Consider the following 27,072-nt stretch of genomic DNA (forward strand, 5'->3'; position numbering starts at 1 on the left):
TCCCGTGCCCTCTATTCTGTAGACGGCCAGGGGAGTTCCGATGTGTGTGTTTTGAGTACTGCCAAGGAGGTACTTCTGAAACCGTCGAAACGTAGGCAATGGGACAGCCTGCCTGCGCACAGCAAGACTCCACAAGTAGCGATCTGACTTTGGTGGTGCTGGTTGAAGGGCATGAATGTTGGTTGAACGCAAGAGCGAGGAGACTACGTTAAGTTGGTACAAAATACTGGTTCAGCCTTAACTGGTGTATTCCATGCCAGCTCCGGGCACCATGCATGCCTTTACAAAGATGTGAAGGCATGAGAAGAGAGCACAGTAAGAAGTCTTACAACACCAGGTTAAAGTCCAACTGTTTTGTTTCGAATCACTCGCTTTCGGAGCACTGCTCCTTCCTCAGGTTGGAAGAGAGTGCAGAGAAGATTCATGGGAATGATTACAGGGATGAAGACCTTTGGTTATGTATGTGAGTGGAGAAGTTGGGACTGTTTACCGTGGAGAAGAGAACATAGAATCCCTACAGTGCAGAAGGAGGCCATTCAGCCCATCAAGTCTGCACTGACCCTCTGAAAGAGCACCCTACCTAGGCCCACTTCCCCGCTCTATCCCCGTAACCCTGTCTAACCGTTTTGTTTGGACACTAAGGGCAATTTATCACGGCCAATTCACATAACCCGCACATCTTTGGACTGTGGGGGGAAACTGGAGCACCCGGAGGAAACCCACGCACACACGGGGAGAACGTGCAGACTCCGCACAGACAGTGACCCAGCGGGGAATCGACCCTGGCACTGTGGGGCAGCAGGGTGAGAGGTGATTTGGGTGACAGATTTCCCCCTTCAGACCTGGGCCACACACACAGGGCGGTCCTTGGCGCTCAGACTCGGAGCTGCGGCTGTTCCGCCACCAGAGAGCGCGCCGACCCTCCAGGGGAGCCGGGGGGGGGGGGGAAGCTGAGAGCGGTGACACCGGACGGAAGTGGTGCCGGGGGCGCGGTGGCACCGGGCGGAAGTGATGTCGGGGGCGCGGTGGCACCGGGCGGAAGTGATGCCGGGGGACCGGGGGCGCGGTGGTACCGGGCGGAAGTGATGCCGGGGGACCGGGGGCGCGGTTACACCAGGCGGAAGTGATGCCGGGACGCGGTGCCCCGGGCGGAAGTGGTGCCGAGGGGAGCGGTGACACCGGGCGGAAGTGATGCAGGGGCGCGGTGACACCGGGCGGAAGTGGTGGCGAGGGTGAGTGTCATGGAGACAGGTGAGAGCAGCAGGTGAGGAGAAGCTGACAGGACTGGGCTTGAGTGGGAGGAGGTGTGCCACCCCCTAAACCCTCCCCTGGTGGAGGTGCCCCACCCCCTAAACCCTCCCTTGGTGGAGTTGCCCACCTTCTAAACCCTACCCCTGGGGAGGTGTCACACCCCTTAAACCCTCCCCCTGGGGAGGGGGGGGCAAGGGGGTTCCTCCCCCACCCCCACATGAGCTATCCAACCCCTATTCCTGACCCACTTTGGGGCACGTCCAACCCTTCCTCCCCCTTGAATGGGGAGCCCCACCCCATTATTTCCTCTTGCTGAGGGGCATTCCACCTTTGCCCTGGGGGGGGGGGGGGGGGGGGGAGAGAGTGCCCCTCATGGGCAGGGCTGAGAGGGGGAGAGAGTGCCCCTCATGGGCAGGGCGGAGAGGGGAAGTGCCCCATCTGTTCCTCCTCCCTCGTGCGTGTTCACAGCCCTTCTGTTTCTCTGCCTGCGCTGTCTATTTCTGGAAAGGACTAACGTTTGAATGGATAACGCCCTTTAAATGGGAATCTCCCTATTGCTATGATTAACTGATTAACAGAAAGGGTGGAGTTCGGGAGGGAGTGAACTGCACATCTGAAATCCAACAGCAAATGCTAGAAAGGACACAGCAGATAGGCCAACATCTGCAGAGAAGGGGTATCGGCCCAATTTCTAACACAAGAGCGCAGACGTGAGTCTATCTCATTCCTGATGCACACACTGCAGTTTCGGAACTTTCTCTCCGTTCACTAATTATCAGCAGTAGGGGTGTGTCACTCTGGTCACCTGCCGTCATGTCGGCCCTTTTTATTTGTGGGTAATAGGGATAGGCAAAAGACCCATTGATTCATCGAGCTGCCTACTCTCATGGTGGCAGGGTACCGTAATCCAGACATTTCTACCCTTCCTCCTCCACCTCCCCCTTCCTGGAACCAGGTAGCCTGGACAAGGTGTAAGTACATGAGCAACAGGGAGAAGGGGCGAGGTTGTGGGGGGGCGTCGCGCCTCCGTAAAACTCTCCTCGCATTTCACGCGTGAGAGATGTTAAAAGTGAAGATTTTGAGGGCAGCACGGTGGCGCAGTGGTAGCACTGCAGTCTCACGGCGCCGAGGTCCCAGGTTCGATCCCGGCTCTGGGTCACTGTCCATGTGGAATTTGCACATTCTGCCCGTGTTTCCGTGGGTTTCGCCCCCACAACCCAAAGATGTGCAAGGTAGGTGGATTGGCCACACTAAATTGCCCTTTAATTGGAAAAATTAATTGGGTACTCAAAATTTATTTTTAAAAAGTGAAGATTTTAAGCAGGCTCCTCGCACGAGTGCCAGGGTTAAACACCTTCTCCAACGTGGTAAAAGTAAATGACTGCGGAAGCCAGGAATCTGAAAAGAACTCTGGCAGCGTCTGTGGAGAGAGAAACAGGAGTGAAGGTTCCGGGCTCGCGTGACGTCTTCAGAGCTGAAGAGAGAGATAAACGTGATATTGATTTTGGGCCACAGACAAACGAAGATTCTGTGGTCGGGGTGGGGACTAAGATTGTCACCGATGAAAATAAACCGAACGTGTGAACAACGAATGTTTGCAAATCGTGTGGAGAGAATTGGACTTTTGATATCTGATCTATATTTTATGATTTCCGGAGACACTGATCATGAACCTGCACTTCCAGTACGTCACCAGGTGGCAACCGTGTTAGAAAGCAGTCTGGTGTTTTTGCGTCTGATGGGATTAAGCACTTGTTGTCAGGTGACCTCCGCCAAGTAATGGAAATTTTACAATGGAAAGTCTCCATTTATCCCATGGTGGGAATGATGTGATGCATCTGGTGCTACACAGCGCATGATAACTAAAAGAAAAATTTCCCTTCTCCCCTCCCCCACCTCAAATTCTTTAAAATCCTTTATTTTTCAAATCCTTTCTCCCTTTTCCTGTTTAACAGTTATTCAGGAGGGCAACCCGTGTCCTAACACCACCAAATCCTCCCTGAGTTCTCTCTTCTTTTAACCTGAGATTCATGTCCTTTAGCTTCCCACTCACCGACCAGCGAAAATCGTTTTTCTCAATTTACTTCATCGTCGTTTGGTTACACAGAACTTAGTATTGCTGGGGGAAAATCCACATCCTATCAAAGGTTCTCACCTTGTACTCATCAGGACAGCTCACAAGGATATTCCAGTCGTAACGTGGGAACAACATACTGCGGATGAGGAGAGTGCTGAATGGTTGTCGAGTGGACTCTGGTCAGTGGAGGTGCTGCCGTGGAGAATGCAGCATGGAACAGTTAACTGCCCAGCTTTGTTCAAATTCAAACTGGACTCTCATTGGGCAAGAGTTTTCCTAGCCTTGACCAATCGGAGTTGACCTGCCCAGTTTTAATTTAATAAGGAGTGGATAGCTTGCCCACCCCCACCCACAGTTCTGAGGCCAATTGCTTGAAAAGCTGTGATTCCTCCCATGGTTGATCAGGCTAGCGACACACTCGTGCATTCTTTGGGCAGGATATAGGAGCCCAGCTGGTGTGTAGACGAAATAAGGTTCTGAGATTGTGTAGAACCATTGTTTAGATTCCAGCCTTTGCCTCAACATAGTTCCACATATGTAGGGCGGCGCAGTGGTTAGCACTGGGACTAAGGCGCGGAGGACCCGGGTTCAAATCCCGGCCCTGGTTCACTGTCTGTGTGGAGTTTGCACATTTTCCCCGTGTCTGCCTGGGTTTCACCTCCACAACCCAAAGATGTTTAAGTTGGGTGGATTGGTCAGGCTAAATTACCACTAAATTGGAAAAATAAATAATTGGGCACTCTAAATTTATTTTAAACAAATAGTTAAACATTTGTTTTTCATTTGTTCATGGTATGTGGCCATTACTGGAGAGGCGAGCTTTGTCGCCCATTCCTAATTACCCTTGAGAGCAGGTCAGAGTCTTGGAATTGCTGTGCATCTGGAGTCACATGTAGGCCAGACCAGGTAAGGACGGTAGATTTCCTTCCCTACAGGGACATTAGTGAACCAGATGGATTTTACAAAAATCGATGATAGTTTCACGGTCGCCATTATTGAGACTAGCTCCACATTCAAGATTTTAATAACTGAATTTAAATTCCACCAGCTGCCATGGAGGGACAAGAACCAGCGTCCCCAGAGGTTAGCCTGGGCCGCTGGATTACTATAGTCCAGTGACATTACCACTACGCCAGCATGTCCCAGCGTAACTATCGAGATGTTAAACTAAAGCCCTTCCAGCTTTCTCAAACATCCCATGCTACTGTCCTGGGCAACCTCCTCCCTCTTAATCAGCTCAACTTATAAAGCAGATAAACCGGGGGAATTGTCTCATTGTTGTTTGTGGGATCTTGCTGAGTGTAATGTTGGCTGCTGTGACTGGACTTTTGAAGCAGTAATTAATCGGTCGTGAAGGCCTTTGAGCCGTCCCATGGACATGCTGTACATGAATGTAAGTGCTTCCTCGATTGGATTCCAGCCAGGAACCCGAGCCTCAGTCTGCCCCCCCCCCCCCCCCCCCCCCCCCCCTCCCACCCTCTGCCTGTTTTCGCTCTTCAGCTTCTCTTTCTTTCACCCTAGGTGCCAGCTTCTGGAGCTGCCCTGGGAGGATGTTCTGGTTCCCCACATCCTATGCCACCTCCCACTGTGCCAGCTGGTCGGCCTACAGCGGGTCAGCAAACAGTTCCACACATTGATCCAGCTCTACCTGGCCAACTGCCACACTCTGGACACCTCGCAGGTAACTCGCCAGGGGGCCATCAGGCCTCCCTCCACAACACATGACTCCTTCGGGGGGAGGGGTGGGCAGAAGCAAAATCAGTCATAATTTTCAAAAAGGAACTGAAAAGGGAACAAAAACCTGGCGGGACCATGGCACGGAGTAGTGTGCGACTGTCTGGTTGGCTGTTTCACAGAGCTAGCACGGGTACAATGGGCCGAATCGTCTCCTTTTGTTGCTGTAAGGCTCACCGATTTCATAACCAGGCCTGCGCTACTTGCGAAGTGTGGGATATTCTCACTTGAAGGCAAGTCGGGCTTTTCTTGTCCCCGGTCATCAGCTCTTTGGTGCCTGGTGACAATTTTAGTCCTCCGGTCGATTGGAGTCGGGGGGGGGGGGGGGGGGGGGGGGGTCAAGGGTTAGAGTTCACAGGGTGAGAGTCTGCCTCTGTCAAGGTCCATGTGAGGGCGAGAGTCGCCTCTGTTGTTAGGTTTCCTTTGGAGCGAGGGAATAGTGAGAGATGTTTTGACAGGCACACTTTCCCACTCCGGAGAACACCGCAGGATGTTCCGTCAATCTCAGCTAGCCGGGGATTATTGTGAGAGACGACAGCCCCTCCTGTGGGACTGACTGGGCAATGAGTGGAGCGGAACAGTCAACATCCAAACCATTGTGCTGCCCAACCCAAGAGCACTGTAACTGCAAATGATAACAGTCGGAGTCCAGAGGTTGAAAGAATTGCAAAGTAATTAATAGAAATAACAGAAACACAGGGAAATGTATACACTTAAGAACTGGCATTTGAATCACAGAAATCACTACAGTGCAGAAGGAGGCCATTCGGTCCATCGAGTCTGCACCAACCCTCTGAAAGAGCACTCTACTCAGGCCCATCCCCCGTTTGATCCCAATACCCTCTTAACCTAATCAATAGGCAGCACAGTCGCACAGTGGTTAGCACTGTTGCTTCACAGCGCCAAGGACCTGGGTTTGATTCCCGGCTTGGGTCACTGTCTGTGCGGACTCTGCACATTCTCCCCGTGTCTGCGTGAGTTTCCTCCGGGTGCCACGATTTCCTCCCACAAGTCCCGAAAGACGTGCTGTTAGGTGAATTGGACATTCTGAATTCTCCCTCCGTGTACCCACTAGGGGATTTTCACGGTAACTTCATTGCAGTGTTAATGTAAGCCTACTTGTGACAATAATAAAGATTATTATTATTACACATCTTTGGACACTGAGGGACAATTTATCATGACAAATCCACCTAACCTGCACATCTTTGGACTGTAGGAGGAAACCGAAGCACCCGGAGGAAACCCACACAGACACTGGGAGAACGTGCAAACTCCACGCAGTCAACCAAAGCTGGAATTGAACCCGGGTCCCTGGCGATGTGAGGCAGCAGTGCTAATCACTGTGCCGCCCTGTGCTTGTCTGTTAATTCTCTTGCACGATGGGGTGGCAGCCTTACCAAGGCAGCCTAGTGTTTTGCATCTTACCGAGATGAAACAGCGCACGTTAACCCTTGTGAATACCAATGTTATTTGGAACTTGCAGCTTTAACTGTTAAAAAATGATTCTGAGTCTCTGCTTTCCACGGCTAGTTGTAGATGGGAGCAGGTGGAGGGTGCTGTGTGGGTAGTCAGAGGCTTTTCCCCAGGGTAGAGGGGTCAATTACTAGGGGGCATAGGTTTAGAGTAGATGTACGAGGCAAGTTTTTTTACACAGAGGGTAGTGGGTGCCTGGAACTCGCTGCCGGAGGAGGTGGTGGAAGCAGGGACGATAGTGACATTTAAGGGGCATCTTGACAAATACATGAATAGGATGGGAATAGAGGGATACGGTCCCAGGAGGTGTAGAAGATTTTAGTTTAGACGGGCAGCAGGTTCGGCACCGGCTTGGAGGGCCGAAGGGCCGGTTCCTGTGCTGTACCTTTCTTTGTTCTTTTGTATAAAAAGGCTGCCAATTGTGGATTCTGTGTGGCACCGGGGGGGGGTCCTGGGTTTTGCCGGTACTGCAGATGAGGCAAAAGGTGGGGGAGGGAATCTTTGGCCATTCGAGGGGAAACTGGGTGCGTACACGAGGGAGTAAACAGGATATACCGATCGGGTGAGGTTTAGTGGTGTGGGAGGAGGGGGCTCATATGGTCTTTGAATGCTAGCATTGATCACATATACATCACCGTGGCTAACTGGCGGGGTTTGGGCAAGAATGGAATGCTCCATCGAGACAGGGAGGTGAGAAGTTCAAGCATTGGAGATGTGAACTCATTTTCTTTCCTCCTCTGATTTGATTTCAGGTTGGAGCTGTCGTCCCGCAACACGCCTTCTGCCGAATGCTGAGAGGGAACACGGTGCTGCACCACCTGCTCGTAGGGAGCTGCTCCGATTGGCTGACGGACAACGAGCTCTTGCCGGTGATTGGCCAAAACCATCACCTGGAGAAGGTTGACATCACAGGCTGCCGAGGCCTGAGCCGACAGTCGCTGGTGGCCTTGTCGCTCAGCTGCGCCAACCTGCAGCACCTCTCCCTCAGGCAGTGCGACTGGGTGGATCCCCTGTCCCTGCGCAGCCTGGCGGACCGCTGTGGCCGGCTGCTGTCAGTCGACCTGACCGCCTGCAAGCAGCTGAACGACGAAGCCATCTGTTACCTGGTCCGCAAGTGCCGAAGGATCCAGTCACTTTCCCTGGCGGTCAACGCAAACCTCAGCGACAGCTCAGTGCAGGAGGTGGCGAGACAGTGCGCTGAGCTCGAACACTTGGATCTGACCGGCTGTCTCCGCCTCAGGAACGAGTGCATGAGGTAAAGAGCAAAGGGCCTCGACTGTCAAATATTCCTGCCCCCTTTTTGTTTGAAAAACCTGTCGCTTATAAACGGTTTAGGGCAGCAGGACACATCTGCTGGAGATGGTGATGTAGTGGTTAAGTTACTGGAATGGATATCTCGCACACTGGATTCATAATCAGGAGAAATTAGTTCAAATCCTGTTTTGGCCATCCCAAACGAGTTTAAAACAATTTGGAAATTGTGTCAATACAGAGTGACCTGTGAAGCTGTTACATTGCCGTAAAAATCAAACTCGTTCACTATTGTCCCTCAGGGGAGGCAATCTGCCATTTTTATCCGGTCTGATCTACATGTATAATAATAATAATCTTCATTGTCTTTTTTTAAATAATTTAGAGTGCCCAATTCGTTTTTTCCAATTAAGGGGCAATTTAGTGTGGCCAATCCACCTACCCTGCTCATCTTTGGATTGTGGGGGCGAAACCCACACGGGGAGAATGTGCAAACTCCACACAGACAATGACCCAGAGCCGGGATCGAACCTGGGACCTCGGCGCCGTGAGGCAGCAGTGCTAACCCACCACCACCGTGCTGCCCAATAATCTTCATTGTCACAAGTAGGCTTACATTAACACTGTAATGAAGTTACTGTGAAAATCCCCTCGTCGCCACATTCCGGCACCTGTTCGGGTACACGGAGAATTCAGAATGTCCAATTCACCTAACAAGCACGTCTTTCGGGACTTGCGGGAGGAAACAGGAATCCGGCACCCGGAGCAAACCCACGCAGACACGGGGAGAATGTGCAGACTACACACAGACAGTGACACAAGCTGGGACCCTGGAGCTGTGAAGCAACAGTGCTAACCACCGTGCCACCATGTCACTCTAGTCCCACACCAGTGTCGTTGACTCTCAACTGCTCTCTAAAATGGCCAACAAGCCACTCGGCTGTGTTAAACCACTACTTTCCCAGTCAAGCTAGCTTGGAAACCCCATCATTTATTTTGAAATGAAGCTCGGCCTGCACAATAGGTTCAGGATGAATGTCACGTGGTATTAAGGCGCTCGGAGTGGGGAGAATCCAGGCTTGATCCGATGGTGTCAGCCTGTATGGGGCAATGATAGATCTCCTTATAATGTATGTGAAATAATTCATTGTTTGTCTTGTCCTTCATCCGCCCTCATTCCGAGGGTGGGCTGCACTGTGAACTATTTTTCTCCACTGATTCCTATTCCCTGTTGCCCTCACTGCCTCTCCCATAGAGAGGCCAGTCCACGTTGTGCCATTATCCATCCACACCACCTTGGCTCTTCCTTGTGCATGTTTTTCCAGGTGTTTTGCCTTGCCTTACCCCTCTCCCCAAAGAACAATTAAAGTGATTAAATAGTTCTTGGCCCTGGGTCTGGAGAGCAAAAAGAGAAAAGGTCCCATTGATGCAGAAAGTTACCCAGTAACTCCCAGTGGAAATGGCTCCTGGGTAGTATCAGGCCCGATCGCAGTGTTTAGGGATTCCAGTCCCATGGGAATTGTGTAGCATCACATGTCACTCCTGATCCTGCATAAATGAAGACAAGACAGATGTTTCCTCGTGACATTTATTCAATGTTTTCAGGATCCAGTAAAAGACAGAAGTGTTTGCAAATGACTCGCACTTAGATATGGGAAAGACTTTTCCTATGTCTCTTTGTTACAGCAGTGACTGCGTTTCAGAAGAATCTCAGTGCCAGCCTTTTTATTAGCGGTTTGTAGTTCATGTCGGCGACGCGGTGGACTGTGCACGAGAAAAAGAACTTGCGACTCTCTTGTGTTTTCCAGGACAGTGGCAGAATATTGCACGAAGCTGCACTCGCTGAAAGTGAATCACTGTCACAACATCACTGAAGGGAGTTTGGAGGCTCTGCGCAAGAAGGGAGTGGATATTGACGTGCAGCCGCCCCTCCAGCGAGCACTTGTCCTCCTGCAGGATGTCGTGGGCTTTGCTCCATTTATCAACCTCCAGATTTGAACAGGGCTCTTTGGGTGAACCGATTCTCCCCCAACCCCCCACACGCACACGACACTTATGGTGCTTATGTAAACTTAGATTAAAGTAGATGGTATAATACTTCAGCAGCAAACTGCTGATACTTTGTCAAACTTGCAATCATTCATAGCGATATTGGAATGAATCAAGACCAGTAACCTATAGCCCAGGCAGAGTCCCTTTGTAAATGGTATTTGATACTGTGAGGTGATGAGTGGCTATGCTGTGCAGTGGTGGGGGCGAGGCAGTGTTACGATCGTGTACCCACTGAACTGTGATAGCATGAACATTAGTGGTAAATCAACGGACTGTACAATTCCGGGTGTTTATTCCATTTAAGAGTTGGCAAAGAGTTCCACAGCTGTATTCAGATACATCCAAGTCTTTCTGGTTTGGAAGCTAACAGAGAGGCGTCTTCACAGAGTAGGGTATAATCCAGGTAGCTGTGACAATCAGGGAGCTTGTCTTCCTGCCTTTTAGCAACAGGTTTGCTGTCAAGGTTAGAACAGAGAGAGGAGTTTCAGCAGCCACTTGAAACAAAGCATTGTCTATACCTTTTCATAGAGAAATTATTTTGATCCGGCCCTTTATACTTTGAATATTAATCCCGAATTAACCAGAATTGAGAAATATTTTGCTATTTAAACTTAGTTTTAAGTTTGTAAGAACTGATCCCGGGTAATCTATTAAATCCACACTGTACCTTCTCTGGGGTCACCGTTTCGAGATACACAGCCACTCCCAACGTTGGCTTAGCTCAGGAATTATGCAGATACAACACCAAGCAACTCCCAAGATCAATTTTTGTTAGCAATTCTTTGAATGTCCTCCGAGAATCTATACAGGAGGCTGCCATTCGGCTCATTGTATGTATACTGGCCCAATTGAAAGAATTAGTGGCACTCTCACATGCTCCTGAACTCACTGTCCTGAATTCTTCTTTTACAAACATATATCCAATTCCCTTTTGAAAATTGCTGTTGAATCTACACCCAGCACCCCTTCAGGCAGTGTTTTCGAGATCATGTAAAAAAAAAGAGAAATGCTTCTTAATCTCCTTCCTGGTTCTTTAGGTTAATTATCTCCAATCTGTGTCCTCTAGTTACTATTAATAATTTCACATTTACTCTTTGATGACCTCGCAATTTTGAATGAAATCTCCCCTAATCCCATCTGCTTGGAGAACAATCCCAGCTTCTCTAGTCTCTCTACACCAGTAAAGACCTTCATCTCTGATATCATTCTTGCAAACCTTCCACCCCACCCTCAGTGGAAGACAGAGCTCTGACTGGCAGATGTACATGCAGTGACTTTGCTAGGCCTGTCCCCCAGCTTATCAGGCGTATTGCCGAGTTATTTTAAACACTCAAGCGCACAAACCTATTTATTTTATTTCTCTCAGTTTTCCGTCTCCACACAGGAGGTTGTGGGTCCAAACGCCGTTCCAGTACTTAGAAGGACTATCGAGGCTGGAACCTCAGTGCAATATTGAAGGGGTGCTACACGGTCAGTGATGCTGCCTTTCAGATGAGATGTTAACCTGAGACGTGATCTGGTGGACGTAAAAGATCCTATTTCAAAAGAGTAGGAACACTACCCCAGGCCTCCTAACCAATATGGGTAGGAAGAGTCTTCAGGTGATCTGGCCCACCTTCGTTCCTCAAAGCTGGTTAACTGGTCATCGAAGGAACACTGATGTGTACAAATTGGCTGCTTTGTTTGCCAATAAATGATTGATTCGAATAAAAGTGTAGTTGGCTATGAATTGCTTTGGAATAATGGGAAAATGAAAGAGGTGTAAAGTTTTTATTTTCGTGCCTGAATAATTAAGCAGCGTTTAGAACTACTTGCCAACACCTTTCCCGATCAAGGGCGCAGATTTAAACCGGTTATGGTGTTCTCAGATGGAGTGATAGCATCAAGGCCACTGGGTGTCTTTTCTGCTTACTGTTTGCAGACTCATGTGGCTTGCTACCGGGCTACGTTGGAAGACACTGAGTCAACAGAGAGCCGGGGCCTGGAGAAACATGTTACGCCACACTGGGAAGGCTCTTTCGCTTGATGAACGTCAAACATTTCGAACAACAAACAGCAAAAATATGAAAACCCATTTTATTGTTCAGAAGCAACGCAGCAAATTTACCAAATGTAAACAGTAGTATCACAGGACACAATATCTCACGCACATTGCAAACAGCAGGGAACAGACTATTATAAAAACAAGGACGGTTAGTTTACATTACAGATTGCTTAAATTATTTCACAGACAAGTACAGTGATTTTAAAAAAAGACCTTATTTCAGGCTTCAACTCATCCCCCTGAAGTTCAACATTGTGCACTTGATCTTATCAATCATCACGTGCCACGTCATTTAATAGCATATATTAACCAAATTTCAGCTGGTGATGGACAACCCAGGAGTTAGGCGAGCCACATTTACGGAGGAAGCTTTCATCCTTGTTAGCTCGTGCATCGGTTGGGAGGCTAACAATATATTCAAACTTCCTTGCTACCATTATTTGATCGTTACAAGTCTAGTAACAAACCAAACTTTAGCTCTATTAATACAAAATAAAATAATTTAAAATGGCTAGAAAATTCCACCCGGTAATTTTTATTTTTTTTCCTGATTGCAAAGTAGAAATCCAGTCTTTAAACGCGATGCGGCAAATAATTAATCCTGTTTGAGCCAACTCAAAGAAAGCTCAAAGTGACCACGTATGTACACAGTTTCAACTTGAGGCAATATTATAAAATGGCGGTGATTTCCCTTTGTGATATCGGAGGACGCTGTCAGTGCACAGACTATATTCAGTAGACCCACTGAAAAATGTTATTTACATTAAGTGGTCTGGCGATGTGTCTCCTGCTCGACCAGCGTGTAGACTTCGAGAGGGACAATCTATATTTTAAAAAGTACTTACAGTTCAAACTCGCGCTAGAGGAATAAAAAACACTTTATATTTATGGAACTCGGAGTGGTGGGAGGAGAATTGTACAATTTACAGTGCAGGAGGCCATCCGGCCCTTGGAAAGAGCACCCTACTTAAGCCCACCTCCACCTTATCCCTGTAACTCCACCTTTTAGACACTGAAGGACAAATTAGCGTGGCCAATCCACCTAACCTGCACATCTTTGGACTGTGGGAGGAAACCCACGCCAACACGGGGAGAATGTGCAGACTCCGCACGGACAGTGATTACGCTGCGGTGGTTAGCACTGCTGCCTCACGGCGCCAAGGTCCTAGGTTCGATCCCGGCTCTGGGTCACTGTCCACGTGGAGTTTGCACATTCTCCCCGTGTTTGCGTGGGTTTCGCCCCCACAACCCAAAGATGTGCAGTGTAGGAGGATTGGCCACGCTAAATTGCCCCTTAATTGGAAAACATGAATTGGGTATTCTAAATTTATGTTTAAAAAATAGAAAAAAAAGACGAAGCTGGGAATCAAAAACAGACTACTGAATTTTTATTCTATTATAATCACAAAGCCAGCGCGCAAAGCCCTTAATCCATCTCATTGCTGGCTCCAAAAAAATATTGAAATGGAATCCAATTCATGGTCTCCACAAGAGACACACACAAGATCTAAATGACAAGAAAAGGCATCGCACCTCACCCTGGGCTTGATCTTAGCCAAAAGGCCGAGAGGTTAACATCAAGACCACATTTAGATAATGTTGTTCTGAAGCACGTCAGTGAATTGAGCTGTACAATATTACTGCATAGTGGATGCTACAAGATGCAGTGCCTACAGACTGCAACAGCTCAGTGCTACCGGCTAACAATACATAAATGGAAAAATAATATTGCTAGGGGGGCCATTCAATTCATGGTTTACAGTGGTAGCTAAACCCCTTTCATCATCAGGATAGGGTACGAACATGTGCTTTGAACTCTCACGACCGCACGAGTGTCCGGTTCAGGAAGGAAAGGGACGTGTTTATCCTTGAGCTGTGTTGGGTGGCGGGTGAATCGAAGTTCCCCGATACCGGGGCCCATGGATTGACCCGTGAAGCGCCCAATCAGTGTCTCAGTGGAACCTGCATTTTCTGGAAGGTTTCAGATTGATGTAGGTTTTCTTAATCTCATCGCTTTCCGTTTTCTTCACTTCAGTGTACCGCTCGCCCTTTGTGCTCACCACCTGGTTGTCTATGTATCGGATAAGCTTCTTGGGAGCCTGGTAGGGAGCAGAGGACACAGTTCCATCAATCATAAGTCAATCTGATTGTGCCCATTTATCACCACCTAACACCGGGCAATTGTCGGCGATGGGAAATTTACACGGGTGAATTTGGGGTGTTGAGGCTGTGAGCAAGACTGAATCTAGGGTCGAGACGAGAGCCAGCGTTATTTTACCTTTAGTGTAAGCCGGCATGTCTAGAGTGTGTGCTTGGTGGGGCAAAGGTGAATCTTCAACTTGGCTGGCTTGGTAATAAATCCCATTCACATCCATTGTCTATTTGGGCAGCACAAGTGGATAGCACTGTGGCTTCACAGCGCCAGGGTCCCAGGTTTGATTCCCCGCTGGGTCACTGTCTGCGGAGTCTGCACGCTCTCCCCGTGTCTGCGTGGGTTTACTCCGGGTGCTCTGGTTTCCTCCTACAGTCCAAAGACGTGCAGGTTGGCCATGCTAAATTGCCCTTAGTGTCCAAAAAAGGTTAGGAGGGGTTACTGGGTTACGGGGATAGGGTGGAAGTGAGGGCTTAATGTAGGTCGGTGCAGACTCAATGGGCCGAATGGCCTCCTTCTGCACTGTATGTTCTATGTACCCTTCCTGCTCAAACTAGACCTAGCAGGAAAAAAATAAAGCTGGTTAATGTTACCCGACCACCTTCAGTGCAGAATCTGGGGTGGGCCCGCTAAGACCTCAGGTTTGCATAGCTGAATAAAAGAAGCATAGCAGGAAGATTGTGAAATTATTGACTGTTACTAGTCACAGACAAAGATAACTGCTCGTATAACTTTCACATCATCGTTAAGAGACTGCTCATTCAGTAATTTGGACCACTGTCCAAGTTTGAATTCAGTCCAGATTAAGATGTGGGTCTTGTTACGGACTATAATAATAATCTTTATTAGTGTCACAAGTAGGCTTACATTAACGCTGCAATGAAGTTACTGTGAAAAGCCCCTAGTCGCCACATTCTGGCGCCTGTTCGGGTACACAGATTGAATTCAGAATGTCCAATTAACAGCACATCTTTCGGGACTTGTGGGAGGAAACCGGAGCACCCAGAGTAAACCCACACAGGCACAGGGAGAACATGCAGACTCCGCACAGATAGTGACCCAAGCCGGGAATTGAACCTGGGACCCTGGCGATATGAGGCAACACAACAACTTGTGCTACCGTGCCGCCCACTACAGATGTCCTTAGTGATATCAGATCATTTCATGTGGGTACAAACCAGAAAGGCGCATAATGCTATCTAGAGGACCAAGCTCAGTGAGAAATAAAGAACTGGTACTGTGGTTGGGGTCCTTATTGAACATGGAGGAAGCAAGGCATATTGTATCAGACAGATGTCACCCCAAGCTAATGATGCTTAATGGATACAAGTAGCATCGGTCTGTTAACTGCACTCGAGCTTCGTATTTCACACTGTGCAGATCTGGCCATGTTACATCAGGCACGGGAAAAAGTACCAACATGCCAGATTAACCAAATGTGAAAGGGTACCCGTTACAGCGCAGTGGGAGCACTCATGATCTCTGAACCTGGATTGTGGAGCGACTCCTGCTGCGCCATTTGCCAGGCCTCACCTTCTCGTGAGAAGGCTGGCTACCTTTGACATTTCAGAAAGGGCGATCACGGCTGATATCTAGTACTGGCTGACCCCGTCTCTTCAGCAACCCCCCCCCCAGTTGGACAGCAGAGAGGAATGCCCCTGCAGGAAGCCCTGGCATGCTCTGATTTTGGAGCAGCGAGCCAGTTGGTACGACAACCTGGGCTAGTGCGCGATCAATTCCAACCCCACTTGATCCAGTTTCGCAATGCAAGTGAAATTAGAAGTTATTTTAAAATACCCGAGCACCTTGGCTGCAGTAACCAGGTTTGTAACCTTTTATTAATTAACTATTATAATTAAACTAACAAAAATGTAACCAACTACTTAAAACCCCTTTACCAACTTAACCCCTTTTCCAAGTCGCCCACTCAATATATAAATATATAATATATATCACACTAGATTGGCTTCCAGTTAATGTCTTTCAGGAGTTCATGCTTTTGTTTCGATACTTATTCCTTCTAGGCTTGAGATAGTTTCCCCTGGCAAGGCGTCTACTTTCTCTGTAGTTTCAAGATCATTTCAAATATATAGTAAAGATGTGCCAATAAAGCACTTCGAATCATAGAATCTCTACAGTGCAGGAGGCCCATTGGGAAGGCAGCGACCCTCTGAAAGAGCCCCATAACCCCACCTAACCTGTATGCCCCTGGACACTAAGGGCAATTTAGCACTGGCCAATCCACCTCACCTGCACATCTTTGGATTGTGGGAGGAAACCGACGCAGACATGGGAAAATGTGCAAAGTCCACACAAACAGTTACCCAAGGCCAAAATTGAACCCAGGGCCCTGGCACTGAGGCAGCAGTGCTTTTTAAAAAATATACATTTAGATTACCCAATTCATTTTATCCAATTAAGGGGCAATTTAGCGTGGCCAATTCACTTACCTTGCACATTTTTTAGGTTGTGGGGGCGAGATCCACGCAAACACGGGAAGAATATGCAAACTCCAAAGAGACAGTGACCCAGAGCCGGGATTGAACCTAGGACCTCGGCGACGTGAGGCTAACCCCAATGCACCACCGTGCTGCCCTTTTTGAGGAAGCAGTGTTAACCACCATGCTGCCCCTTCAGCAGAGAGAGAGAGAGAGAGTTCCTCCTTCCACCACTTCTGCCTAGCTCACTCAGAGGCATCACGCAGGAACCAATCACGGACTGTGGTCAGCTAGAAAACGGTCTCTGGCCAACCCACAGGTTGTCAGCCAGCCAATCGAACCAACTTCCTCCAAAGCTGGTTTTAAAAATTCCCTAGGCGCTGCACAAGTCTGTTTCTCCTTTCCAAAAATTAAAACCTGGAGCACACTGTCCCTGACTAGCAGGCTGCCTGAGCTCAAGTCCACTCTTAAAGGCACACTCCAATTATGCATCCATGGACCAAAAGTAATTCAATAAATGGGAACAAAGGAAATAATAGGAAGGACTCTGACACAGTAGAGAGATTAACCGGGTCTGAAGAGAGCTCCCCATTCTCTGTCTCTCCTCACACACATTATCATTTGGATTATTCCTAACAAACAGCACCCAAGGAGGCCAATTGTACCTGTGCCCATTGCCCCAGCTTCCCAAAACTCCACATAACTGAAGCTCCTCAACCCAGGTAATCTTTCTCTGCACCCTCTCCGAGGCCTCGACATTAAACCTAAAGTGTGCAGCCTAAAAGTATACTCAATACACTAAAGGCATATTATAACTTCCTTGTTCTTGAATAGAGCTTACATTAACACTGCAATGGCGTTACTGTGGAAATCCCCTCGTCGGGTGCACAGAGGGAGAATTCAGAATGTCCAATTCACCTAACAGCACGTCTTTCGGGGGGGGGGAGAATTGGAGCTACACTGCCTGAAAAGGCATTCGGAACATTCAATTGCAACCTTCAAAAAGGGAATTCAGTATATACTTGAAAAGAATAAATCTGTGGGGGCGTGGGAGGGCCAGACAAGTTGAGCTAACACGGGCAAGATGGGTTGAATGGCCTCCGCCTGCACTTTAGGAAGATGGAGTGGGGTCATCGACGGATTTTGAAAGATACATCAGGTGGGCGAAGGGGGGGGTAATAAAGCTCAACGTGGGCAGTGTTGCCAATTAAGTTCCGATACAATATTTATATTCCAGATAGCTTCTTACCTCTTTGGGTGCAATAGGCTTGTGCGTTTTGACATCGTCCTCATTATCCACCATCATATATCTGGAATATCACAGTAAAAAGCATTTTTTTAAACCGGAAGATTATCACAGTCTGCAGCAGTCTAGGCAAGATATTTGAAACAGGATTTGTTTGATTTGGTAGCGTGTATTTTCTAAACTAAATACAAAATAACATTTTCCACATCAAATGCCTGGTTAAATAGTAACAAATATAGAATTTCTAGTGTAGAAGGAGGCCATTCGGCCCATCAGGTCTGCACCGACCCTCTGAAAGAGCACCCCACCCATGCCCATTCCCCCACCCTAACCCCGTAACCCCACCTAACCTGCAAACTAAGGGGTAATTTATCATGGCCAATCCACCTAACCTGCACATCTTTGGACTGTGGGAGGAAACTGGAGCACCCGGAGGAAACCCACGCAGACACGGGGAGAACGTGCAGACTCCGCACAGACGGTCACACAAGGTTGAAATTGAACCCAGGCCTCTGGCGCTGTGAGGCAGCAGTGCTAACCACAGAATTAGAAAAGAGCTCGGATATTCGAGCCGTCTCCATCAACTGGGCTCAGATACTAAACTGCAAGAGTAAACTTGGAGCACGTTGGGATGACAAGAATCCTGAAATTGGGTCGCAGCTGTCAATTCAATTGGAGACACTTCTTCATGCCCTGGAGAAACAAGTTCAGAAGCATGGGAGGGGTTTAATTTATTCTTGCAAACTAACACTGGAAATCGTAAAACTAGAAATTGCTACAAAAGGGCAATTAGGGATGGGCAACAAACGCTGGCTTTGCCAGTGTCGCTCATGACTAATAATTGTGTTTTTTTTTAAATCCCACCCTAACCCGCTCTGTTGCTGTAACATGGTACAGCGTGTTCCCCGGCCCCTGTGACAGCGTGTTCCCCGGCCCCTGTGACAGCGTGTTCCCCGGCCCCTGTGACAGCGTGTTCCCCGGCCCCTGTGACAGCGTGTTCCCCGGCCCCTGTGACAGCGTGTTCCCCGGCCCCTGTGACAGCGTGTTCCCCGGCCCCTGTGACAGCGTGTTCCCCGGCCCCTGTGACAGCGTGTTCCCCGGCCCCTGTGACAGCGTGTTCCCCGGCCCCTGTGACAGCGTGTTCCCCGGCCCCTGTGACAGCGTGTTCCCCGGCCCCTGTGACAGCGTGTTCCCCGGCCCCTGTGACAGCGTGTTCCCCGGCCCCTGTGACAGCGTGTTCCCCGGCCCCTGTGACAGCGTGTTCCCCGGCCCCTGTGACAGCGTGTTCCCCGGCCCCTGTGACAGCGTGTTCCCCGGCCCCTGTGACAGCGTGTTCCCCGGCCCCTGTGACAGCGTGTTCCCCGGACCATGTGACAGAGTGTTCCCCGGCCCATGTTACAGTGTGTTCCCCGGCCCATGTGACAGCGTGTCCCCGGCCCATGTCACAGCGTGTTCCCCGGCCCATGTCACAGCGTGTTCCCCGGCCCACGTTACAGCGTGTCCCCGGCCCATGTCACAGCGTGTTCCCCAGTCCAACAACGGTGTTTGACCTGTCAGTCACTGTCCTCTGGAAATAAGTATCTCCCTCCCTAGTTCTAAAAAGATTTCTTCTAAACCTTGCTCGCTGTGTCTTTGCTTTTCCCGCTCCAGCTTGGCATAAATGTTTTCCCTGTGACCTATAAATGGTTTCAAGACGTGGCTTTGTACACGTGAAACGCTACAGAAACGTGATCGGTCGCATGTTCCCTTCCTCCCCAGCCAAAGAAAGGCTTTGTGAGCTGTCCGCAGTCGGAATACTCACTTCTCCAAGATGCTGGCTTTGATTTTCTTATCCGTTTTTGGATGAGCTTCCTGAAAAGCAAACGCAAAGCATCGTACAGGTGAATGGAGTTTGCAGCATTGTTCTTAATCTACCCATTGTTTACATTGACTAATGGCTTATCTGGGGCCAGAGCGAAGCAGCTAAAGGATCGTTGTCAGTGATTCCGGAGTCGTGGGTTACTTAGTCTGCTTAGATTGCCTCAGTACCGAGGCAGTCAGGGACATTAACATAGAACATTACAGCGCAGTTCAGGCCCTTTGACCCTCGATGTTGCGCCGACCTGTGAAACCACTCTAAAGCCCATCTACACTATTCCCTTATCGTCCATATGTCTATCCAATGACCATTTGAATGCCCTTAGTGTTGGCGAGTCCACTACTGTTGCAGGCAGGCCATTCCACGCCCTTACTACTCTCTGAGTAAAGAACCTACCTCTGACATCTGTCTTATATCTATCTCCCCTCAATTTAAAGCTATGTCCCCTCGTGCTAGACATCACCATCCGAGGAAAAAGGCTCTCACTGTCCACCCTATCCAATCCTCTGATCATCTTGTATGCCTCAATTAAGTCACCTCTTAACCTTCTTCTCTCTAACGAAAACCCTCAAGTCCCTCAGCCTTTCCTATTAAGATCTTTCCTCCATACCAGGCAACATTCTGGTAAATCTCCTCTGCACCCTTTCCAATGCTTCCACATCCTTCCTATAATGCGGCGACCAGAATTGCACGCAGTACTCCAAATGCAGCCGCACCAGAGCTTTGTACAGCTGCAACATGACCTCATGGCTCCGAAACTCAATCCCCCTACCAATAAAAGCTAACACACCGTACGCCTTCTTAACAACCCTCTCAACCTGAGTGGCAACTTTCAGGGATCTATGTACATGGACACAGAGATCTCTCTGCTCATCCACACTACCAAGAATCTTACCATTAGCCCAGTACTCAGTCTTCCTGTTATCCCTTCCAAAATGAATCACCTCACACTTTTCTGCATTAAACTCCATTTGCCACCTCTCAGCCCAGCGCTGCAGCTTATCTATGTCCCTCTGTAACTTGTAACATCCTTCCGCACTGTCCACAACGCCACCGACTTTAGTGTCATCTGCAAATTTACTCACCCATCCTTCTACGCCCTCCTCCAGGTCATTTATAAAAATGACAAACAGCAGTGGCCCCAAAACAGATCCTTGTGGCACACCATTAGTAACTGGACTCCAGTCTGAACACTTCCAATCAACCACCACCCTTTGTCTTCTTCCAGCTAGCCAATTTCTGATCCAAACTGCTAATTCTCCCTGAATCCAATGCTTCTGTATTTTCTGCAGTAGCCTACCATGGGGAACCTTTTCAAATGCTTTACTGAAATCCATATACACCACATCAACTGCTTTACCCTCATCCACCTGTTTGGTCACCTTATCAAAGAACTCAATAAGGTTTGTGAGGCACGACCTACCCTTCACAATACCGTGTTGACTATTTCTAATCAAATTATTCCTTTCCAGATGATTATACACCCTACTCTTATAAACCTTTCCAAGATTTTGCCCACAACAGAAGTAAGGCTGACTGGTCTATAGTTACCGGGGTTGTCTCTACTCCCCTTCTTGAACAAGGGGACAACATTTGCTCTACTCCAGTCTTCTGGCACTATTCCTGTAGACAAAGATGACTTAAAAATCAAAGCCAAAGGCTCAGCAACCTCCTCCCTAGCTTCCCAGAGAATCCTAGGATAAATCCCATCCGGCCCAGGGGACTTATCTATTTTCACACTTTCCAGAATTGTTAACACCTCCTCCTTATGAACCTCAAACCCTTCTAGTCTAGTAGCCTGAATCTCAGTATTCTCCTCGACAACATGGTCTTTTTCCTGTGTGAATATGACGAAAAATATTCATTTAGCACCTCTCCTATCTCCTCGGACTCCAAGCACAACTTCCCACTACTATCCTTGACTGGCCCTACTCTTACCCTAGTCATTCTTTTATTCCTGACATATCTATAGAAAGCATTAGGGTTATCCTTGATCCTACCTGCCAAAGACTTCTCATGTCCCCTCCTGGCTCTTCTTAGCTCTCTCTTTAGGTCCTTCCTAGCTAACTTGTAACTCTCGAGCACCCTAACTGAACCTTCATATCTCATCTTTACATAAGCCTCCTTCTTCCTCTTGACAAGTGTTTTGACTGCTTTAGTAAACCACGGTTCCCTTGCTCGACCACTTCCTCCCTGCCTGACAGGTACATACTTATCAAGGACACGCAGTAGCTGTTCCTTGAACAAGCTCCACATTTCCATTGTGCCCATGCCCTGCAGTTTTCCTCTCCATCCGATGCATCCTAAGTCTTGCCTCATCGCATCATAATTGCCTTTCCCCCAGATATAACTCTTGCCCTGCGGTATATACCTATCCCTTTCCATCACTAAAGTAAACGTAATCAAATTGTGGTCACTATCACCAAAGTGCTCACCTACCTCCAAATCTAACACCTGTCCTGGTTCATTACCCAGTACCAAATCCAATACGGCCTTGCCTCTCGTTGGCCTATCTACATACTGTGTCAGGAAACCCTCCTGCACACATTGGACAAAAACGGACCCATCTAAAGTACTCGAACTATAGCGTTTCCAGTCAATATTTGGAAAGTTAAAGTCCCCCATAACAACTACCCTGTTGCTTTTGCTCCTATCCAGAATCATCTTTGCAATCCTTTCCTCTACATCTCTGGAACTTTTCGGAGGCCTATAGAAAACCCCTAACAGGGTTACCTCTCCTTTCCTGTTTCTAACCTCAGCTCATACTACCTCAGTAGACGAGTCCTCATCAAACGTCCTTTCTGCCACCGTAATACTGTCCTTGACTAACAATGTCACCCCTCCCCTTCTTTTACCACCTTCCCTGAGCTTACTGAAATATCTAAACCCCGGCACCATCACTCAGAATTGTGAGTGTGGGCATGGTGCGACAGGTGAGGTGGAGGGGATTTGGGGGGGGGTAGATCGCGGCCGTACACCTGGACACAAAGCAGGACCAGTCACTTGGCTCAGTTTTAAACCACGGCACAGGCCTCGCTGCATTAAGAAACATGGTGGTCAAGAAAGAAACAACCAAATATCCCCCGTTCGCAAACACATATAGACAGCACCCAGGCAAACAAAACATGACCCAAATATCAACTATGTTATTGGGTCAAAGTTTCCACGTCACTGATAAATACAGCGCTGAAGTTGAACTTATGAATCAGAGAATTTACAGCGCAAACGGAGGCCATTTGGCCCATCGAGTCTGCACCAGCCCTTGGAAAGAGCATCCCACTTAAGCCCACACCTCCACCCTATCCCAGTAACCCCACCTACTTATGGAGAACCGTCATTCACCACTCCAAGTGTAGGACAAATAGCGGCCGGATATTCAGGTTGATGGCTGTCCCTCAATTTGAGGTGACGTTTAGAGTTGCGGGTTTCTGCGAGGGATCAGGTGACTGAGCAGGACGATCCTCGACCTGCAGATCCTTGGAATTCAAGAGTACAGAATTCACTTCCTCCTCTTTGCTGCGGATCTGCCTCAGCATTAAGACGCTGTGACTCAAGGTGTGACGCGGTTTGATGGACAAGTTGTCACCCGTCTGAACGATTGGCAGCAAGCTCCTCCCAGTTATCAATGTCAATGCTGCTGTGCTTCAAACAGAGATTCAGAGCATCTCTGAAGCGCTTCCTTCATCCTCCCCTGGAACGGTGGTCATTTGAGATTCCGGAAACGGGACTTGGCGAGGGAGATAGCTTCCGGCCGTCCGGGCACCATGTCCAGTCCATCAAAGTTGATCTTGCAGGAGTTTTGTCTGTGGAACTAGCTTCGGGAAGTACACTAGCCTTTGTTCGATGGCCCGCCCATTGAATGCAAAGGATGCGGCACGAGGAATTGCCCTAGCGCCCTTATGTGTCGCTAATGTTCAGTCCAAGTCTCAATGCAGTACATTGTTGTGATAACAAGCAGTCTGTGCGTTCAGGCTTTTGTTGACTTGTGTGGGTCCTTGTTGTCAAACGCCCGCTGCTGTAGTTCACAGAAGACGGCGATAGGGCAGCTGATCCGGTGTTGGATCTCCGAGTCAATGATGACCTTTTGATAGGGCAGCTGGCGGTGGTTTGGAAGTTCCCAACAGTCACAATATAAACATCAATGATTTGGATGTGGGGCCCAAACATAATATTTCCAAGTTCGAGGATGACACAAAGCTGGGTGGGAATGTGTGTTGTGAGGAAGATGCAAAGCGTTTCAAGGGGGTTTGGGCAGACTTGGTTGTCACAATTTTCCAGTCTCGTCTTCAGCCGGGATCTTGCAGTCCCGCTGAAAGTCAATGGACATTTAGGTTACATCCCCAATGGCAGCACTCCCTCAGTACTGCCCCATGGTGGAGTGCAGCGCTCCCTTGGTAGTGTCCCTTGGTGCAGTGCAGCGCTCCCTTGGTAGTGTCCCTTGGTGCATTGCAGCTTTCCCTCGGTACTGCCCCTTCATGCAGTGCAGCGCTCCCTCAGTACTGCCCCATGGTGGTGTGCAGCACTCCCTCAGTACTGCCCCATGGTGGAGTGCAGCGCTCCCTCGGTAGTGTCCCTTGGTGCAGTGCAGCTTTCCCTCGGTACTGCCCCTTTCTGCAGTGCAGCGCTCCCTCAGTAGTGTCCCTTGCTGCAGTGTAGAGCTCCCACAGTACTGCCCCTTCATGCAGTGCAGCGCTCCCTCAGTACTGCCCCTTGCTGCAGTGCAGAGCTCCCTCAGTACTGCCCCTTGTTGCAGTGCAGAGCTCCCTCAGTACTGCCCCTTGCTGCAGTGCAGAGCTCCCTCAGTACTGCCCCTTGGTGCAGTGCAGCGCTCCCTCAGTACTGCCCCTTGCTGCAGTGCAGAGCTCCCTCAGTACTGCCCCTTGGTGCAGTGCAGAGCTCCCTCAGTACTGCCCCTTGCTGCAGTGCAGTGCTCCCTCAGTACTGCCCCTTGGTGCAGTGCAGAGCTCCCTCAGTACTGCCCCTTGGTGCAGTGCAGCGCTCCCTCAGTACTGCCCCTTGCTGCAGTGCAGCGCTCCCTCACCACTGCACTGTCATTATCAGATATGCAGATCGGTGAGACCATTTCCAGTTGAAAGCATTGTAAAAACATTGGGAACAATGACTAAAATGGTAATTCAACATGAATTAGAATAAACCAGCACAGACTATTCATTGCTTTGATCTCTTGCTCTAACGCCTGGACTTACCTCCGGAATCGCAGTGTCGTGTTGTTGTACTGCCCCCTCCATTATTAACTGCACAGCGTAATCCAAGTTGCCTTTAGTCACAGACAGAACCTGGCGCACCACCACTAGACTGCAGGAGGGAAACATCTCGACAAGCAGCTGGACTCCATCCTCCTCCGTGGCAAAACCTACCTAAAAACAACAGAAAAAGCCAAGCGAAGCACCGCAATGTTAGATCCAGAACAGATGTAGCTCAGGAATATTGGCCAAGACATTCCTCAAAAAAAAAACATCAAATACCAACAAAAAAGAAATCATTCCCGATAATAGAATCTGGATAGGGGTGAGCTCCACTGAGTGACTGGGTCACCACACTTAAACGTTAGGTTACCTAAACGATATAGGTAGGAAGGTCAGAAGGTGGTGGGCTCTGATTGCAAGAATTCAGCGAGTAATCGAGGCTGGCACTTGTAGTACTGAGGGAAGAGCTGCCTTTCTAATGAGAAATTAAACTTGCCCGACTGCCGAGGGGGATCTAAACGATCGAATGGCATAGGAATTAGGAGCAGAAGTCGGCAATTCAGCCCCTCGAGCCTGCTCCGCCCAATCAGATCATGGCTGCATCTCGTCCTGGTCTCAAAACCATCTCCCCACCTGTTCCCTGTATCCCTTAAACCCATTTTTAAAAATCAGAAATATATCTATCTCCCTCTTGAAACCATTTAATGATTCAGATCCCACCACACAATGGAGCAGCGAGTTCCAGAAATTCACCACCCTCTGCGAGAAGTAGTTCCTCCTCATCTCAGTTCTAAATCTACCGCCTCACAACCTATATCTGTGACCTCTCGTTCTAGATTTCCCCACAAGGGGGAACATTTGGTCTACATTTACTTTAGTAATCCCTTTTAGTATTTTATACACCTCGATCAGATCCCCTCTCATCCTTCTAAGCTCCAGCGAGTATAATCTCTCCTCATACGTCAATCCCTTCATCCCCAGAATCAATCTGGTGAACCTCCTCTGAACTGCCTCCAATGCCACCACATCCTTCCTCAAATAAGGAGACCAGAACTGGACACAATACTCCAGATGTGGTCTCACCAACAACCCTGTACAATTGCAACAATACTTCTTTACTTTTATACTCCACCACCCCGTGGCACCTGAACCAATGGTGAAGCTTGGAGTCCAATAGCTAGGTCAGTCAGGAATCTACCTTGAACATCTTGAGGGGATCGCACAACTTTATCCACAGCCCAAGCAGAATAACCGTTAAGCAAAGAACAAAATAAATGGCAATTATTATTTTCAGTATCAACACAAAGTTTTCCATTGTTTAGCGTATGTAACTTCATTTGAATTTAATTCCTGCGGTTCCTAATCCAAGTATCAATCTGTTAAGAGAGAATATGCCTTTTCCAAATCAGAATGTGTTTCAGCAAGAAGGAACCAATCAAACAATGCTCTGAGTTCAGGAGCAAATTTATTAATCATTAAACCAGAGGGAAAATTAATAAAAGTTAAAAGAACATATATGTATTGTTCTCTGCTTTACTTTACCCTCATGGTTTGATCCGTAGTGTTGATCCAAAGAACAAGGCTTGTTGACAAACAAAACTATTTTAGTAACACTATTATCCCCAAGAAACAAACAGTTGATTAATAACACAAACTATTCTTCTCTACATCTAACTCACTACCAGATTAAACTATTATCTATCTCTCTCTATCTTCAGTCTCTTTAGCTAACTCCTCACTCCTGTTGCTACCACCTTCTCCAACCTTCTGTCCCACAAGGCTCAGCATCATCCCTTATATAGTTATGGGACTAGCTCCCTCTAGTGGCTGTCTGTAGCCATTTCATTAACCCTTGCATCACCTTCATGTATGATAATACCACAGGTTAAGTGTCCTTTGATTGTCCTGGTGGTTCAGAATTTTATACGTTGCAGCCGATTTGGATTAGCTGGATTCTGGAGTGTGGTCGTATGTAGATGTTGCAATTATTGTGAGATCTCGGTTCACTGGCAGATTTCTCACAAAGTTTGCTTCCGACCCGATTTAATACACTTATTTCAAAAGAGGGAGAGAGCCCAGCTTTCAGCCTGGTGCTTCTGCCGAAAACTTTCTTGCAATATCTCTGCAGTGGCTGCTGCCTGGCCTGTTGTAATTCACCTATTGTGTATTTCCAAGGGGGTTCGGGATGCGTCGGTCTGGGGCAGCCATTGTTTTAATATCCAGCACTTTGCATTCTTTAGACAGTAACACATTCTGACTAGTCTCTGAATAATAGCAAATGGCTCT

At 48.4% G+C, this 27,072-nt stretch overlaps 2 protein-coding genes across 6 annotated transcripts in view; one reads left to right on the forward strand and one right to left on the reverse strand.

Annotated features, from left to right (window-relative positions):
• cuedc2 (CUE domain containing 2) overlaps positions 1-27,072 on the reverse strand; it is a 103,507-nt gene that overhangs the window by 39,807 nt on the left and 36,628 nt on the right. The window contains exons 6-9 of one of the 2 annotated variants that reach the window (XM_072491805.1): positions 24,787-24,957; positions 19,523-19,572; positions 17,725-17,785; positions 11,904-13,984 (exon numbers count right to left, since the gene is read on the reverse strand). In XM_072491805.1, the coding sequence (XP_072347906.1) occupies positions 13,838-13,984; positions 17,725-17,785; positions 19,523-19,572; positions 24,787-24,957 (429 nt within the window). In that variant the 3' untranslated portion in view covers positions 11,904-13,837. Of the gene's footprint in view, positions 1-11,903; positions 13,985-17,724; positions 17,786-19,522; positions 19,573-24,786; positions 24,958-27,072 lie in introns of those variants that run through there. The other variant, XM_072491806.1, reaches the window with a different exon arrangement.
• On the forward strand, positions 1,172-12,404 carry fbxl15 (F-box and leucine-rich repeat protein 15). Of its 4 annotated transcripts, none has more exons than XR_011938374.1 (5): positions 1,179-1,232; positions 4,850-5,009; positions 7,291-7,793; positions 9,598-9,847; positions 11,763-12,404. XR_011938374.1 is itself a non-coding variant. In XM_072491808.1 (4 exons), the coding sequence occupies exons 1-4, from the start codon at positions 1,242-1,244 to the stop codon at positions 9,785-9,787; spliced, it is 876 nt and encodes a 291-aa protein (XP_072347909.1). In that variant the 5' UTR covers positions 1,172-1,241; the 3' UTR covers positions 9,788-11,553. The 4 variants fall into 4 exon arrangements, 2 of the variants coding, with proteins under 2 accessions (XP_072347909.1, XP_072347908.1); XR_011938372.1 differs by lacking the exon at positions 11,763-12,404 and adding an exon at positions 11,226-11,553; XM_072491808.1 differs by lacking the exon at positions 11,763-12,404 and having other exon boundaries at positions 1,172-1,264; positions 9,598-11,553.

Source organism: Scyliorhinus torazame, chromosome 28 (genome assembly GCF_047496885.1).
Source record: "Scyliorhinus torazame isolate Kashiwa2021f chromosome 28, sScyTor2.1, whole genome shotgun sequence".
In the NCBI taxonomy this organism is placed as follows: Eukaryota; Metazoa; Chordata; class Chondrichthyes; order Carcharhiniformes; family Scyliorhinidae; genus Scyliorhinus; species Scyliorhinus torazame.

Coding starts and splice junctions, on each gene's coding strand:
- fbxl15 (XM_072491807.1), top strand. CDS start 1,192: ATGCAGGGGCGCGGTGACACCGGGCGGAAGTGGTGGCGAGG. Junction 1,233..4,849: donor GGGCGGAAGTGGTGGCGAGG/GTGAGTGTCATG, acceptor CTTTCACCCTAG/GTGCCAGCTTCTGGAGCTGC. Junction 7,794..9,597: donor CTCAGGAACGAGTGCATGAG/GTAAAGAGCAAA, acceptor TGTGTTTTCCAG/GACAGTGGCAGAATATTGCA.